At 42.5% G+C, this 17,403-nt stretch overlaps 1 protein-coding gene across 4 annotated transcripts in view; it reads right to left on the reverse strand.

Moving 5' to 3' along the window:
- The window catches only part of CHEK2 (checkpoint kinase 2), a 40,925-nt gene that overhangs the window by 9,260 nt on the left and 14,262 nt on the right, over positions 1–17,403 (reverse strand). For 3 of the 4 annotated variants that reach the window (XM_082641077.1, XM_082641078.1, XM_082641079.1), the window contains 8 exons: positions 17,046–17,136; positions 14,315–14,423; positions 11,429–11,482; positions 5,434–5,495; positions 3,796–3,895; positions 2,038–2,124; positions 1,091–1,254; positions 539–654 (listed from right to left, as the gene is read on the reverse strand). In XM_082641077.1, coding sequence (XP_082497203.1) covers positions 539–654; positions 1,091–1,254; positions 2,038–2,124; positions 3,796–3,895; positions 5,434–5,495; positions 11,429–11,482; positions 14,315–14,423; positions 17,046–17,136 — 783 coding nt within the window. Of the gene's footprint in view, positions 1–305; positions 415–538; positions 655–1,090; positions 1,255–2,037; positions 2,125–3,795; positions 3,896–5,433; positions 5,496–11,428; positions 11,483–14,314; positions 14,424–17,045; positions 17,137–17,403 lie in introns of all 4 variants that reach the window. The other variant, XR_014295763.1, reaches the window with a different exon arrangement.

Here is a 17,403-nt window from a genome sequence, read left to right on the forward strand (position 1 = left end):
CTGTGACACTTAGCACAATCATCTGTGGTACATTGTTTTAGTTTTCTACTTTTTGTTTTGAGAATTACAAAGTTACCCTTTTAAATTCTAAAATACAAATTAATTACATTTAGCTCTTGCTGTGCTTACTAATTCAAAGGAGACCTTGTAACTAAAAAGTTACCCATTATTTTGCACACTTAAATAGATACGAGGCACAGTGAGCATATTACACTTAACCCTCACAAAACCCCTTAAGGTAGGGGTTCATTGTGCCCCTTTTACAAATAAACGAAATGGAGACCCAGAGATGTTAAGTAACTTGCCTAAGGTCACACAGCTAGGAAGTAGCCGACCCGGGACACGAGCCTACATCAGCCTGGCTCTGGAGCCCAAGTTCCTAATAATTTCCTTTGCCTCTCAAAAGGTGCAAAACTAACAACAGAAAATTAGAACAGAATTGACAGGAGAAAACATCACAGAATTTGAAAAGAAATTCCCACCACGGCACACACACATTCTAGCAAACCACAAATTCTTAACCCTTTCATATCCATACCCTTCTCTGAGACCTCTGCCCAGACTTCAGGAATGAAGTTGTATTTTCCACTGGTGATCTGATCCTTCAGTGACACGTGAGTCTTATGCTCAGAGAAAGGTGGATACCCACTAAGGCTTAATATTGGTAAAGAGAGAAAGGAAAAGAAATAAAGTGGCATTCTCAGTGGCATTCACGGATATATCGATTTCTTTTTCAGCATCATGAAAAATTAGGTGTTGCTTTAAATCGATGGTCAAAAAAAGTGACCTAGGGCTTCCCTGGTGGCGCAGTGGTTGAGAGTCCGCCTGCCGATGCAGGGGACACGGGTTCGTGCCCTGGTCCAGGAAGATCCCACATGCCGCGGAGCGGCTGGGCCCATGAGCCATGGCCGCTGAGCCTGAGCGTCCAGAGCCTGTGCTCCACAACGGGAGAGGCCACAACAGTGAGAGGCCCGCGTATCGCAAAAAACAAAAGTGACCTAAATTAAACAAAGCTCTCGACCTGGACACATTTCTGATTTCACCTAAATACCTCCAACCAGAGTCTGAAGAGATGAAAACTTTTTCTTACCAAATGAAAAGAATAACTCCTAAACTCCAGCAGTCCACAGCACGGTTATATCCAGCAGTCCCAAAAGAATTAAGAACCTCAGGAGCCAGGTAAGTGGGGGTACCACATAAGGTTCTCATCAGAGAGGTCTCCCCCAAAATCTTGGACTGCCCAAAATCAGTAATCTAAAGTAAGGACAAAAAGGAATCACTTTTAATGACATCATAAAATAAAGAGTAACATAGTCTGCCAGTCCCAAAAGACATGCAGATTAGAACAGTTCCTATCCTATGGTTCATGCTGCCATTAATCTGGAATCTACACACTGATGTTTTGGTAAGGTAATTTTAAACTCTGCAAGTTATTTAATTTTGCTTAAATGAAAATTCCTGAGCCAAGGAACTTTAAGGCCCAGGTTTTCTCAACTTAGATCTGGGTTTTCTGTAACCTTACAAAAGGCTTATAACCCTAAACAGACACTCTAGAATTCTAATTAGTTATTCCTGGTTCTCCTTAGACCCCAGTTTCTCAACCTTGGCTGCAAACTGGAATACCCGAGGAGCCTGGGGAAAATATTTACACCTGGGTGCCACCTACGGTGATTCTGAGGCATAGCCTTGGTGTCATGGTTTGTTTGTTTGTTTTTTTAAATCAGCAGAGGATTCTAAAATGAAGCCAGGATTGCGAAGTACTGTTTTAAACAGAGGAAGACAGGGGATGTGCTTCTCCCATCTAGACCCCTACTTCCTCCCTCTGAAGATGAAAGTGGCTTATATACAATGGAGCTCAATAAATGCTCATTACATCTGGATTGGAGCAATACCACCTGATCTCTAAAAGAATTGCTAGGAGTGGGAAGGTCAAGTTCTCTACCTTTTTATGCTCCCACTTTTTACTTGATGAATTTAAAAACAGTTTCTGAACAGAAATCTACTGGAGTGGCCACATATAGAACATACATTTCTTACCTTTATAAGGCAGTCCTCTTTTTGAGATGAGAGTAGAACATTCTCTGGCTTTAAGTCCCGATGTATAATGCCATTTTCGTGAAGGTACTGCATAGAAAGACAGGCATGACCCTTAGATATATGGAGTAGTATGTGAGTAGAGACACACACACATACACACACACACACACATTTTACTGCTGGATGAAACTGTAAGCCATGTTACTCACAACCATATTCCCCCAAATCATAGAAAACCACTGGATAAATGGATTAGTGTTTACAAATTTGTTTGCAAGAAACTTTAAAAAAGTAGAAAAATGGGGGCTTCCCTGGTGGTGCAGTGGTTGAGAGTCCGCCTGCCGATGCAGGGGACATAGGTTCGTGCCCCGGTCCGGACAGATCCCACATGCCGCGGAGCGGCTAGGCCCGTGAGCCATGGCCACTAAGCCTGCACGTCCGGAGCCTGTGCTCCGCAACGGGAGAGGCCACAACAGTGAGAGGCCTGCATACCGCAAAAAAAAAAAAAAAAAGTAGAAAAATGAAAAAGGCAACTTATGACAGTAGACACTTTACTTCACTCTTCAAGATAATAACTATCCCTTCACATTGGCAGAAACAGATGTCAATTTCAATAATAAAAATGTAAATGGGTGATATAAAATATTATGAGACCATCTTAAACTATAAAAATTCCACCAAAATAGTATATTTGGTTATTCCATCCCTGAGAATATTTTTAAAGGGACTCTGTAAAGTACACATGTGTAGATTATCTGTTTGAACACCCAGAGTTAACATATTCCTTGATGCAAAGATTAGTCTTTGAAAACTACCACTGAAATAGAATGGTGATATTTCTTTGTGTATTCATTTTTTTTATATACTAAGTCATATTTCTTTAGGAAAAAAAAGTTTCCCACATCCACTGATCTGCACTCAATTCATCTTAATATTCTTGGTATAATATAAGGTTGGGAAAAACCATTAAGAGAGTAAAGCAGTGGTTAGGTATTTATGGGCTTCAATTTTCTCTGGATATCCCTCTGGCCTAGAGGAAAAATCCTCCAAGACCCCTCCACTCGGAAAGGTATCTGGTGAAGCCCCCAGGGTGGGCACCCAGGTAGACCAGCCCCTGGAAAATCTCCCTCAATCCTCACCCAATGCAAGAGCTGCTCCCAATCACTGCGTCTCTTGCACACAGTAGGTTCTCAAGGGAAGAGGCCTTGGCAGGGAATCGCCACAACCAAATCTGGGTTGAGAAGGGGTGATGTTCTCTGAAGCATGCAGGGTGACATCAGCTGTTCCTCCACCCAACACTTGCCCCGCATATTGAAGAGAAGGCAGAGCGTGTGCCTGCCCGCATGCCTGCCACAGTTAACAAGATGCTACATGTGTAAGAAACCCCTAGCACTGTGCCACGGGGGTGTGATCTGTCCTCATACCTGCCCAGCCACCCCCTTGAGAGGTAAGGGGGATTTCTGCAAGGATCAGGCAGCAGTAGAGATCCCTTCCCCTCCAGAAATACCTCCAAGCTAAAGAGAGGCCATGTGTGACTGTTTATTTCTTTAACTTCGTTTTTTTTCACTCTCTTAAGCCTCACAGCAAGAGCTTTCTCATCTGAGTCAAAGGGGTGGGATGTTTTTGCCAAGAATGGAACAACCCACACACACACTCTGTTCTCTGGGTTTTTATACCTGCTCCCTCATCTTCTGCCTAACTGGGAGAATAACACTTAAAAGAAAGTACACTGTCAAAGGCAGCAAGGGCTTCTCTTACCTGCACAGCCAGGAGCATCTGGTAAAAATAGAGTTTGCATGTAGCTTCTTTCAGGCGCTTACTTCCCACCACCCTATCAAACAGCTCTCCTCCTTCCATTCTGAAACACACAGGTAAAGCAGGGGGTTCATTCCTGGAGGGAAACTCACTTGGAGGGAAGAGAATAACACAAACAAAGCAAACTCATTAAGACAAGCAAAGTGTTCATTCACTCTTGACTCCCATTTGTAAAAGCAGTGAGGTAATAAGCCTCGTCCACAACAAAGATGTGCCCATTGGAAGCTAAGGAACAAGGAAAGATGGAGGAAGAGCACGGTGGGAATTGGAGATGCTTGGGGAGCTTTTAAAAAATCTGATGCAGTAGATCAGAGGTGGGACCCAGGAGTTTGCATTTTTATTGTGCACCCCAGGTGGTTCTGAGATTGGTGTAGAGGAGAAAGCAGGAACCTACAATCTGACAACTGGGGTCTGAACCCCAGCTCCACCACTTCCCAGCTGTGGGACTATGGGCAAGTTACACAACCTCTCTGAGCTTGTTTCTACCTCCTCAGAAAATGGGGATAAAATCCCACCTACCTTGATGGCTGTTGTAAAAATTAAGAGATAACTGATGTAGGTAAAGCACCTGGCACAGTGGAGGTGTTTGGCAAGATTATTCAATCCCTCTGCAATTCAGTTCTCATTTCTGTAAAGTGGACCTAAAAATAGTAACTCGCCAATAACTTGTAAGTAATCTGGATGACAGTTAGGAAAGTTAAATGAGTCAATCCCTGTGACTTGCTTAGAGCAGGACTTGGCTCATATTAAGTGCTTAATTAGTATCAGTTACTGTTATTGTATTATTATTACTATTACTATTATTATTAAAATGTTTTAACTAGATCCAGTCAAATAACAATCTCCTATTTCATAGCAACAGATATTCCCTTAAGTACAAGGGCCGTCCAGTCTCTCCTAGTACTATGACTGGGGCTGCTGTTTACTCTATAATCTTAATGGTCAGCCAGCAGAGCCACTGTTTCCCGCTCAGGAGTAAAGCCTTGTCTGTCTGCCATGACAGCCACTCCCAGAAACACTGCACATTCATGCAGAACGAACATCAAAACAGGTCTCTTCCAGGAATGAGACAGGAAATTATTTTAATCATACCAAATAAACCTGCAAGAAAACCAGCACCTGAAAGATACTCAGGTGTCACCATGCAACCTGGTACTGTGATCCCAAGCAGCAAGGGCCACCCAGGCCGGTTATTTCAGAGTAATAATATACACCTGTGTTTAAGCACCTAGTGTGCCAGGTGCTCTGCTGGGGGCTTTCCAGCCCTCACAGCATTTGAACCTTATGCATCTGTGCCTGGGGGTATCATTATTACCCCAATTTAACACAGGGAATACGAGACTCAAAGAGGTGAAGTAAACTAACCCATGGGTAGACAGTCAGTCACCAGCAGAGTAAGATTCAAACACAAGCCTCAGATCCACATGCCTTTGGACACACTAGAGGGATTTTAGAATTGATACTAACCCCCCACCACATACATACACTGAGGGTCCCCAGGATGGATAAATGCAAGCCAGCATTAGGCTCTTTGGTGGCTTACAAACGTTTAAATGGAAACAAAAAAAGTTTACTACTCACAATTCCAAAACAATATAATAATCTTCGGCATCAAAAAAGTCTTTAATCTTGATGATACAAGGCTAAAAGGGGAAAAAAGAGGAAAAGTAGTGAGAAGCTCCCCAAGAGGAAAACCACAAGAGCAGAACTCAGGATATCCACCCAAGGTGTCAAGGAGGCCCAGACCAGGCCACTGGCCCCCTGCCTTGGGACACTCTGAATTCCACGCACAGGGGAAGGCAGAACACAGAGCAGCTGGCTCCTGAGTGAGAAAATACAAGAAACTCTCCACCCCACCAAGCTGGTAAGAGAGCAGTTCACGCTTTGTATACAAGGCTGGTGCCAAGGAAGGAAGGCCAGTCTCCTCCCAGCCTTCCTCTCCTCACTGACCCCTGAGCACAGGCACTCAAGGACACCTAAGGAACCTGGGAGCCTAGCAGGTAGCATGAATAAAGGGAGCGGGCCAGGTGGGGAGCCCAGCCATCCTGCCAGACAGCAGGGCTATTCAGCTCCAAGCAACTGGCACCACAGGGGACCCCATGTGACAAGATCCTCCATTTTCCAAGAGAAGAGGGAAATTCCAGTTTCATACGAACTCTACAGCACATCTGTAGGGTGGAGGAGAGAGACACACACACACACCTTTGGCTCATAGTTTGTGACCTCTGATTGATTAATGCTGGGTGCATTTGCTGAAGAACAACAGAGAACAGTATTGTACAGTTTAAAATGCATATTTAATAGCATGATTTTATACTTGGAAAACACACCTATTGTTTTCATAGTACAAATGACTGACAGTAAAGCTAGTGGTCGGGGTAGAAAAATGATGTGGTGAGTATCTATTAGGGACATACACTCCCACCCAGCAGAGAAGAGGATTGTGGTTATGTCTAAATTAAAGGGAAGGGCTTCCCTGGTGGCGCAATGGTTAAGAATCCACCTTCTCATGCAGGGGACATGGATTCAAGCCCTGGTCCAGGAAGATCCCACACGCCGTAGAGCAGCTAAGCCCACGTGCCACAACTGCTAAGCCTGCACTCTAGAGCCCGCGTGCCACGACTCCTGAAGCCCACGTGCCTAGAGCCCATGCTCTACAACAAGAGAAGCCACCACAATGAGAAGCCCGCGCACCGCAACGAAGAGTAGCCCCCACTCGCCACAACTAGAGAAAGCCAGCGCGCAGCAACAAAGACCCAACGTGGCCAAAAGTAAATAAATAAATTTTTAAAAAAAAATTAAAGAGAAGAAAGCTGTAAGATTTTTACTTATTTATTTTTTATTTTTGGTCACAACCTGCACCATGTGGGATCTTAGTTCCCCGACCAGGGATCAAACCCGTGCCCCCTGCATTGGCACCGCAGAGTCTTAACCACTGGACCACCAGGGAAGTCCCATAAGATTTTTAGATTTTAGATTAAAAAGAATAGCAAAACCTACCAGGGTGATCTTGCTACAAAGCAAATTTCATCACCTCCATCGCTGATTAAAATCCTCCAAGTAGGGACTTCCCTGGTGGTCCAGTGGTGAAGAATCCACCTTACAATGGCAGGGGACACAGGTTCAATCCCTGGTTGGGGAACTAAGATCCCACATACTGCGGGGCAGCTAAGCCCGCATGTCCCAACTACTGAGCTCAAGCACCTCAACTAGAGAGCCTGCGTGCCACAAACTAGAGCCCATGCGCCAGAATGAAAGATCCCGCACACCTCAGCGAAGATCCCACGTGCCGCAACTAAGACCTGATGCAGCCAAACATAAATTAAATAAATAAATAATAAATAAATATTAAAGAAAAAATCCTCCAATTGGTACCTCCCCATGATGAACTGTTAGACAGCGGTGAATGAATGCCCCACAGCCTCCCCAGCATGATGGATCTTGGGAATACAATGCCGAGTGGAAAAGGCAAGTCTTGACAGACATCAAAGAGTATGAGGTAGATTTAATTGTATGGGCAAAGTTTTCGTTGTTAAATTAATGGTGAGTTCAAAGGTGTTTGCTTTATAATTTACACTTATTTTACACGTGTCAAACATTATATAATTTTAAATTATTTAAAGGAAGGAAGGGAGAAGAGTGAGGAGGAGGAAAGGAAGGGAGGAAGACAAGAAAAAAGAAATCCTTTAGCACCTTGCTGCCTAGAGGCTAAATTCCAACTTCTCAGCAGGGATTAGCAAGCCCTTCAAGACCCAGCCTCGTCCTGTCCCCACCCACCACCCCAGCCTCATCTCCTGCGGCTGGTCCCATAAATCCTCCTTTCCAGGACACAAAACTCCCGGCCCATCTCAGATTCTCTCCCTGTGTCACACTTTTGCTCACACTACCCTCCAGGCCTGGTGATCCAGCCTTCTGGGCACCCTTGGCCTCAGGCATCAAGCCCCAGGTCAAATGTCCCCCTTGGAATTGAGATCCACACTTCCTGCAGTGGCTCTAATCTGTGTTGCCCCATGAGGAAACTGACACCCACGACAAGTCTCCTTTCATGAGGCACTGCATGGGCTGAGTCAAGTCTTATTTATCTTTCTAAGACCAACACTCAGCAGAGCAGCTGGCACACAGGAGACACCCATATGCTGCCCAGATTAATACCATCAACATCAATAACAGACACACCACCCACTGAGGGTGAGCCCTGCCAGCCACATTTTGGTCATGGACTAAACAGCCATGGGGTCAGGCTGAGAGCAAACCATTTCCACCTCTCCTTACCTATGATCATATCATAGTATACTTGGCTCTGCATGACCATTTGTTATTGTCACAATAATGGAAACACTGAATATGCACTGTAATATTACATTAAGAGGAACAGAAAGGAAAGGAGAGCTGAAATTCTCACATAACAGGAAGGCAATGAGCTATTATCATTAATAAACCAAGAGAGAGCAGTTTATGTGTATTATGTAGAAATACAGAGGTAAATTCTTTAAAAATCACCCCAATGTTCACTACAGCACTATTTACAATAGCCAGGACATGGAAGCAACCTAAATGTCCATCAACAGAAGAATGGATAAAGAAGATGTGGTACATATATATACAATGGAATATTACCCAGCCATAAAAAGGAATGAAATAGTGCCATTTGCAGAGATGCGGATGGACCTAGAGACTGTCATAGAGAGTGAAGTAAGTCAGAAAGAGAAAAACAAATATCGTATAATATTGCTTATATGTGAAATCTAGAAAAATGGTACAGGTGAACTTATTTGCAAAGCAGAAATAGACTCACAGATGTAGAGAACAAACTTATGGTTAGCAAGGGGGGAAGGGGAGGATGGGATGAATTGGGACTGACATACATACACTATTATGTACAACGTAACGAATGAGAACCTACTGTAGAGCACAGGGAACTCTACTTAATGCTCTGTGGTGACCTAAATGGAAAGCAAATCTAAAAAAGAGTGGATATATGTATACGTATAACTGATTCACTTTGCTGCACAGCAGAAACTAACATAACATTGTAAAGCAACTATACTCCAAAAAAAATTAATTTTTAAAAAAAAACGCTGAGGGCTTCCCTGGTGGCTCAGTGGTTGAGAGTCCACCTGCCAATGCGGGGGACACAGGTTTGTACCCCGGTCCGGGAGGATCCCACATGCCACAGAGCGGCTGGGCCCGAGAGCCATGGCCACTGAGCCTGCACATCCGGGGCCTGTGCTCCGCAACGGGAGAGGCCACAACAATGAGAGGCCCATGTACCGCAAAAAAAAAAAAAAAAAAGCTGAAAGAGTTTTAAAATGCAGGGAGGGAGATGCATGTGATATTTTGATAAAATGAAAAGCAGAAGAAAAGACACACACATGGAAAAGGAATAGGAGATGAGAGGAAATAATGGAAACTGCTTGGTCTGCTTGGCTTCATCACTGGCAGTGCCCTTCTGGGAATGGGTGGGGCTGGGAGCTGACAGAGCAAGAACAGGCCCCCCCAGACGGAGCCAGCATGGGCTGTCTCCAGTCCCCACTATCTCCAGGGCCATGGGCTACAGCTGTCATAGTTGAAAGTGTCTCTGAGAAACCAGAAGCCACCAACCCAGACCCTCCACTTAGGTCCTACAGGGCAAAGGGTAGGGAATTACAGACCACTGTCATTCCCCTAGTGTGTTCCCTGTGCTGAAACCTTTATGAGCACATCTCATTCAAGTCTCACACTGACCTTTGAGGTAAGTATCCTACTGACTCCACTGTACAGATGAGGGAATAGAGGCTCTGCAAAGTGAAATGACATGCTCAGAGCAAGGATGGAAACCCAGGTCTGTCTTCCCACTAGACTGAAGCCGCATAAGAGGAGGGATGACCAAGTCCATCTGTGCTCACTGCCCGGAGCCTAGAAAACAGGCTGGCACAACAAACACTTGACAATTGATAAATCAACACCAGACTCCAAAGGCCAGGGTCTACTGGACTCTGCTAGGCTCTACTCATTGTCCCCAAACATCAAAATGCACTCATGAGCCCATCTTTAATTCCCCAGGGCTTCCAAGTGCCCCTGTAAATTGCCAACAAATACCTCCAAGGATCTTTTCTAGGGTTTTAAATTCCTCTCCTCCGCAGCGGACATTGGATTTGTATAAATGTTATGTTTGGAGATCTTCTGACATCAGAGAAAATTCTCTGAGGATTCTAAGTGTTTATCTTTGGGGGATGTTTGAAGCAACACCACCCCAGAAAATTAGAGGGCTCCTCTCTTTAACGAGATTCCAGATCCCATGGAAAAAGGAGGCGAATGCAGGGAAGAGGAAGAAGTTGCAAGGGCATTAGAAGAAAGTCAGGCAGGAAGGTCAGCCACTCACATTCTTATGGGTTTTCAGATCCATCACGAGTTTTAAAGGAAGCTGTTGAATTACTGTGTCCCTGTGATATTGTTCTTAGTTTCTATTTGCTGTTAGGATGGTCTGAGCAGGTCAGAGAAGGGAGAAGAAACATTTTGTTGTTTGGAGGTGAAGAACCAGAATCAGACAATCCTTAGCTGGATAGACTGGAGGTTTCATTTCAAGTTTAACTCCAGTGCCTACCTAGCTCAGGACTGCATGGGGGCCCATGAATTAATGACAAAACAGAAAGAATAAAAAGGAAGATGGGATCAGTCCCACTAGTACAACTTTCTCTTCTCACATCTTTAGATTCTTTCCATTGAGACAAGGTCATCACTGCACAAAAAAGACAAGAACTATTTATACTCAATGAGGCCACAGGCACCGTTTAATCATCCAGGGTGTTGTCATACTTATTGGATACCCTTGGATTTATTTGATTTATTCCAACTGAGGTGAATGGAAATCAGCACCATCAAGAGGTATTAAGAGGTGTGAAAATTTCAGGTATAATTAAACCAAATGTATCAAATGAGCATTGTCTCCACAAACATAATCAGTTGATCAAGCACCCATAAGACATTATATTTAGGAGACTTACTGTGTCTTTTGGTCCAGAACTAACTCAGTAGAAATATCACATAATTATTTAATCATAAAGATCTTTATAAAGTATTGTCCTTTCACGGGGAGGGGGAAGGATAAACTGGGACAAAGTAAGAGAGTGGCATAGACATATATACACTGCCAAATGTAAAACAGATAGCTAGTGGGAAGCAGCGGCATAGCACAGGGAGATCAGCTCGGTGCTTTGTGACCTCCTAGAGGGCTGGGATAGGGAGGGTGGGAGGGAGACGCAACAGGGAGGGGATATGGGGATATATGTATATGTATAGCTGATTCACTTTGTTATTCAGCAGAAACTAACACAACATTGTAAAACAATTATACTCCAATAAAGATGTTAAAAAAAAAAAAGTATTGTCCTTTCAAAATTTCAGGGTAAAGCTCTTCCCAGCTAAATGATAGCTAAACACATGCATGCATGCATACACACACGAACACACACGTACACACACACAATTAAGGAATCCAGGTTAATACTAGCTTTATTACACTGAAGTGCTTTGCACTCTCCCCCTATTTTGACATAAATGAATTTAAGTATGGGTCATTTTTTACAGCAGTACTTACATGATTTAGTTTTTTCAAAATTTCTATTTCTGTTTCAACATTGAGTGCTGGATCCTTTGGGAAAAAAATAACATTAGAGTTTATTAGTAATAATAATAACCAATATTCAGAAAATACTTGCAGTTCAAGTTAGCTGAGTAAAGGCTGCCTGGACTTCCCTGGTGGCGCAGTGGTTAAGAATCTGCCTGCCGGGGCTTCCCTGGTGGAGCAGTGGTTAAGAATCCACCTGCCAATGCAGGGGACACGGCTTCAAGCCCTGGTCGAGGAAGATCCCACATGCCGCGGAGCAACTAAGCCTGTGCGCCACAACTACTGAGCCTGCGCTCTAGAGCCTGAGAGCCACAACTACTGAAGCCCTCGCGCCTAGACCCCGTGCTCTGCAACAAGAGAAGCCACCACAATGAGAAGCCCGCACACCACAACGAAGAGTAGTCCCCACTCACCACAACTAGAGAAAGCCCGCACACAGCAACAAAGACCCAATACAGCCAAAAATAAAAACAAATAAATAAATAAATTTATTTTAAAAAAAAAAGAGGGCTTCCCTGGTGGCGCAGTGGTTGAGAGTCCGCCTGCCGATGCAGGGGACACGGGTTCGTGCCCTGGTCTGGGAAGATCCCACATGCCGCAGAGCGGCTGGGCCCGTGAGCCATGGCGGCTGAGCCTGTGCGTCCGGAGCCTGTGCTCCGCAACGGGAGAGGCCACAACAGTGAGAGGCCCACGTACCGCAAAAAAAAAAAAAAAAGAATCTGCCTGCCAATGCGGGGGACATGGGTTCAAGCCCTGGTCCAGGAAGATCCCACATGCCACGGAGCAACTAAGCCCATGCGCCACAACAACTGAGCCTGTGTTCTAGAGCCCGCAAGCCACAACTACTGAGCCTGCACGCCACAACTACTGAAGCCCGCCTGCCTAGAGCCCATACTCCTCAACAGGAGAAGCCACCGCAATGAGAAGCCCACACACCACAATGAAGAGTAACCCCCACTTGCCACAACTAGAAAAAGCCCTCGCGCAGCAACGAAGACCCAACGTGGCCAAAACTTAATTAATTAATTAATTAATTTTTTTAGAAAAGGCTGCTTGAGTTCCAAAGTCAGCACTGTTCATACAGAGAAATCAAGGCACAGAGGTGGATGAATTACACAACTCACCTAAAATCACCCTACAAAATGCTTGGCAAATAGTAAGCATTCAATAATGACCAAGCTCTATGCCAAGCTCTTTATTTAAAAGGGTCATCTCACATAAGCCTCATAATCCAAGTGAACTGGGTTCTAAAAGTATCCCCGTTTCACAGATGCAACAACTGAGGCTCAGAGAAAGGAAGCCACTTGCTGCAGTTCCCACAGCCAGAAACAAAGTGTGTTTCCACTGTTCTCACACTGACCTGGTAAGCTCTGCTTGTCTCATCAACTGTGGAATTGCTTACATTCATAAAAATGATACAACAAACAAAAACCATAGACAAGAAGGTATTCAATTAAAATGTGTAAAGAAAACGTCAAGTCACATTTCTAATAATAGAGCAGACCCAGGTTCCAATTTCAAGTGCAAGCTGAGATATTTACTGAGACTCTAACGGGAGGAGGCTTCAGAGTAGCGAAGTTGCTCTCCGTTACAATTCCAAAAGGATGACTCGAGTTACTCAACCTCACGGGCTACACCCTCCACAAGCAAAGAGGATATAGAATTACATATTTATGTAAAATGGACTTCAGCGAAGAAACCCAGATGTTTAATTTTAAAAACCTGCCTCTTCCTGTAAGCCGGTAAACTTATTACCAAATCCGGGTGTACTCTGATGATGGAGAGGTCTAAAAGAGTCCGATAGGATTTGAAAGATGAAATTAAGAAGTAAAATTGTGCTCCAAGTCATTAAGAATCTGGTAGGTTATTTTCTTCCCCCAAAAATGGGAAACAAATCCAGAATCACAGGGGAAAGATCTATAACAATGTGAACACTGAAAGGAAATTCCTCTTGCTGTGTGAGAATGGCATTGTCTAGGGAGAAAAAAAAAAAAAAGAAATTGATCTTTAAAGAATGTTAGAGTATAATAGCCAGAAACAGCTGGCCACAAAGGAAAATGTATTAGAGGCTATGTTTTACATTACTTTGTTGGGTTATGTGTTGAAAGACAAATACACTTGGCCACTTCAGCAATGCATAAGCGTGTATTACAGAAAATGTAATAAAATGAGTGGTTACCATATAAAGAGACTATTAAAATAATTTAATTAAGATTTTTAAAAATCTATAAACATGAAGGTATTCATTGCCACGTTATCAGGAAGAGCAAAGAATTAGAAATTACCTAAATGACCTAATTTATCTAAATGATCAACCAGAGAAATGGTTGAATAAATTATGATAAAATTGGTGAAACAGAGACTCGATCATCAAAAAGGATATATTGGGGAAAAGTATATGTATTAATGCTTATGTGAAAAAGCAAAATGCAAAATTGTATACACAATATGATCTCAACCATCTAGAAATAGAAATTCATAGGAACAAAGACTAGAAGGAAGGAGAAAACTGAAAACAGCTGTGGGGTTACAGTGGTGGGGATATGGCTGGATTTTTTTTTTTCCCTAATTTCCTTTCATTTATTGTAAAAACAGTCTTGTAACAACTTGGAAGGGAAAAAAAAAGCAAAAACAAGTTCCTGCTATGTGTATTATAATGTATAACCAAATATTTTTGGAACCAAATTATCTATAATTGTTTAGATTAGTTGAATATACTCAAAAATTTTCAATGTTCTTTGATACAAATTCTGAGCAATAAATCCTTCCTGACATTGAAAATCACCACTCTAAAATTATTTGGGGAAGGTAAGAAGTGTTAAGAATGACCAAACAGCCACAAACAAGGGTACTTACTGCATCTCTCTCGGAGCCAATAGCAAACTTCCTTTTGCTGATGATCTTTATGGCTACTTTCTTACACGTCTTCCTCTCGAAAGCTAGCTTCACCTCACCACAGGCGCCACTACAGGGAAAAACACAGAAAGTGACTGACTGTCAAAATGTTTTTAATCCTGAGACCCACCACTCCTGAACTGGGCTCAACCATTTCGAGTTAAAGACAGCCCATTGTCTCTGTTTTCAGAAACCTCACCAGTGTAAAATGTCAAAGGCATAAGTGAATAGGGACCACCCAGCAACACTGAGTCAGCTCCAAATGCCACTTTTTGAGCTGAGTGATATAGACTTAGGTCTTGATGTCACCCCAGATTGTGAAACTCTCAGAAAGACACTAAGAACAAATCAGAGAGAAATGATTTATCCCAGGGGCCAGAGAAAGACCAAATACAAGCAAGTCCAAGTTAAAAATGAGTGCCTGAAACAATAGTAAACAGCTACTGCAAATGAATTACTTTCACTGATCCATTTCTCTTCTTTCTTATCCTCTATCTTCAAAGGAAGTGCGTAAGCAGTTGATGCCATGAATTGCACCCGAAATAAAATCAGAATACATAAGAAACCAAAAGTGCACCATGAATCTGCTTGCAGCAAGCTCTTGAAGATTTGCAATTAACTGAGATGCTAAAATCGAGGACTGCTACCCAGGATGACACCCAGTACAGTTAATCAAGCATCAGTCACCCGTTACCTGCCGCAAGTAGACTTTTCTAACCACTGTGGGTTGGGGGATGGGGTGAGGGGGTTGCCAAGACATCTTTTTTACTATGTATTGTGTATATACATAACATAAAATTTGCCATTGTAATCATTCTTTTTTGTCAATCCTATTAACATTTTATTAACAAAAATCGCATTTTATTTTTTTTGTTTTTGTTTTGTGGGGTTTTTTTTTTGCTTTATCTTAAAGATTCTTTTTTTTTTTAATTGGTGTTTAGTTGCTTTACATGCCATTATATCATTATAAAGTGTACAATTCAATGGCATTAAGTACATCCACAATGTTGTGCAGCCATCACCTCTATCTAGTTCCGGAAACTTTTCATCAGCACAAATGGAAACCCCAAACCCATTAAGTGTTCACTCTCCTTTTTCCCTGCCCCCAGCCCCTGGCAACCTCTAATTTGCTTTCTCTCTCTATGGATTTGCCTGCTCAGAATATCTCGCATCAGTGGAATCATACACTATGTGGTCTTTTGTGTCTGACTTCTTTCACTTGGAATGTTTTGAAGGTTCACCCATGCTGTAGCACGTATCAGTATTCCGTTCCTTTCTATAGCTAAATAATAGCCCATTTTATGGATATATCACATTTTGTGTATCCATTCTTTTGTTGATGGACACTTAGGTTGTTCCCACCTTTTCGCTACTGTGAATAGAGCTGCAGTGAACTGTTCGTGCACAAGTTTTTGTTGAACATCTGTTTTCAATCTGGGGGGTATATACCTAACAAGGGGAATTACTGTGTCATACAGTAATTCTGTTTAACTTTTTGAGAAAACATCAAACTATTTCCCACAGTGGCTGCACCATTTTACATTCCCAACAGCAGTGCATAAGGGTGCCAATTTCTCCGCATCCTCACAAACACATGTCACTTTCCATCTCTTTATTATGGCCATCCTAATGGGTGTGAAGCAGCATCTCATTGTGGTTTTGATTTGCACTTCCCTAATGACTAATGATGCTGAGTATCTTCTCAAGTGGTTTTTGGCCATTTCTGTATCTTCTTTGGAGAAATGTCCTTTGCCCATTTTTAAATTGGGTTATCTTTTTGTTGTTGAGTTGTAAAAGTTCTTTATTCTATATACTAGATTCTTATCAGATATATCATTTGCAATATTTTCTCTCATTTTATGGCTTGTGTTTCACTCTCTTGATAGTGTCTTTTGAGGCAAAAGTTTTAAAATTTGACGAAGTCTAATTTTTCTATTTTTTTCGTTCGTGGCTTGCGCTTTTGGTGCCGTTTAAGAAACCACTGCTGGGACGTCCCTGGTGGCGCAGTGGTTAAGAATCCGCTTGCCAATGCAGGGGACATGGGTTGGAGCCCTGGTCTGGGAAGATCCCACATGCTGCAGAGCAACTAAGCCCATGTGCCACAACTACTGAGCCTGTGCTCTAGAGCCCATGAGCCACAACTATTGAGCCCACATGCTACAACTACTGAAGCCCTCAAACCTAGAGCCCGTGCTCCTCAATAAGAGAAGCCACCTCAATGAGAAGCCCACACACCACAATGAAGAGCAGCACCCCCTTGCCGCAACTAGAGAAAGCCCGCGTGCAGCAACAAAGACCCAACGCAGACAAAGATAAGATAAAATTTTTTTTAAAAATGCAGTAAATGTTTCTTTATGGAAGGTAATGAAAGTGTTCTAAAACTGATTGTGGTAAAGGCTTCACAGCTCTCTGAATATACTAAAAACCACTGAACTGTATATTTTTTAATGGGTGAATTGTATGGTATGCAAGTTATATCTCAATAAAACTGCTTTTAAAAAGTTATCACCAATAAAATTTATAAAGAAAAACTACTCAACTGATCATTATAATAACATACCTATCACAAATAGGTACCCTACAAATGTTATGAATACATAATGAATGCCATAAAACCAGGAACAAAAAACTAGCCAATGACAAAAGTTTAGAAAGAAATTAAGTGCAAGTTCCATAAGAAAAAAAAAGTTACCTTCCAAGAGTTTTTGACATGATGTATTCGTCTCTTAAGTCCTTGGGATAAACTGACTGATCATCTACAGTCAGATCAAAAAATACAAAAACTAAGGAAAAAATGGCAGAAATAGGTCTCATTAATCCATTTGATAAAGAAAAGATAAATGGTCCTATAACTTAGTAAACATATGGAATATAAGACAATCGTTCGTAATTCCATTTAACATCTAACCCCAAAGAAATCATTTAGCTAGGCTAATGCATGTCGTGAAACCCTTGAAAAATGATGACAGTCAAGCTTCATTCCACAATGGAAACACACAGCATCATTCTCACTATAATGCAGGAAACTCATACATAAATGCTATTCTTAT

Source organism: Mesoplodon mirus (assembly GCF_964341445.2).
Source record: "Mesoplodon mirus genome assembly, chromosome: 13".
In the NCBI taxonomy this organism is placed as follows: domain Eukaryota; kingdom Metazoa; phylum Chordata; class Mammalia; order Artiodactyla; family Ziphiidae; genus Mesoplodon; species Mesoplodon mirus.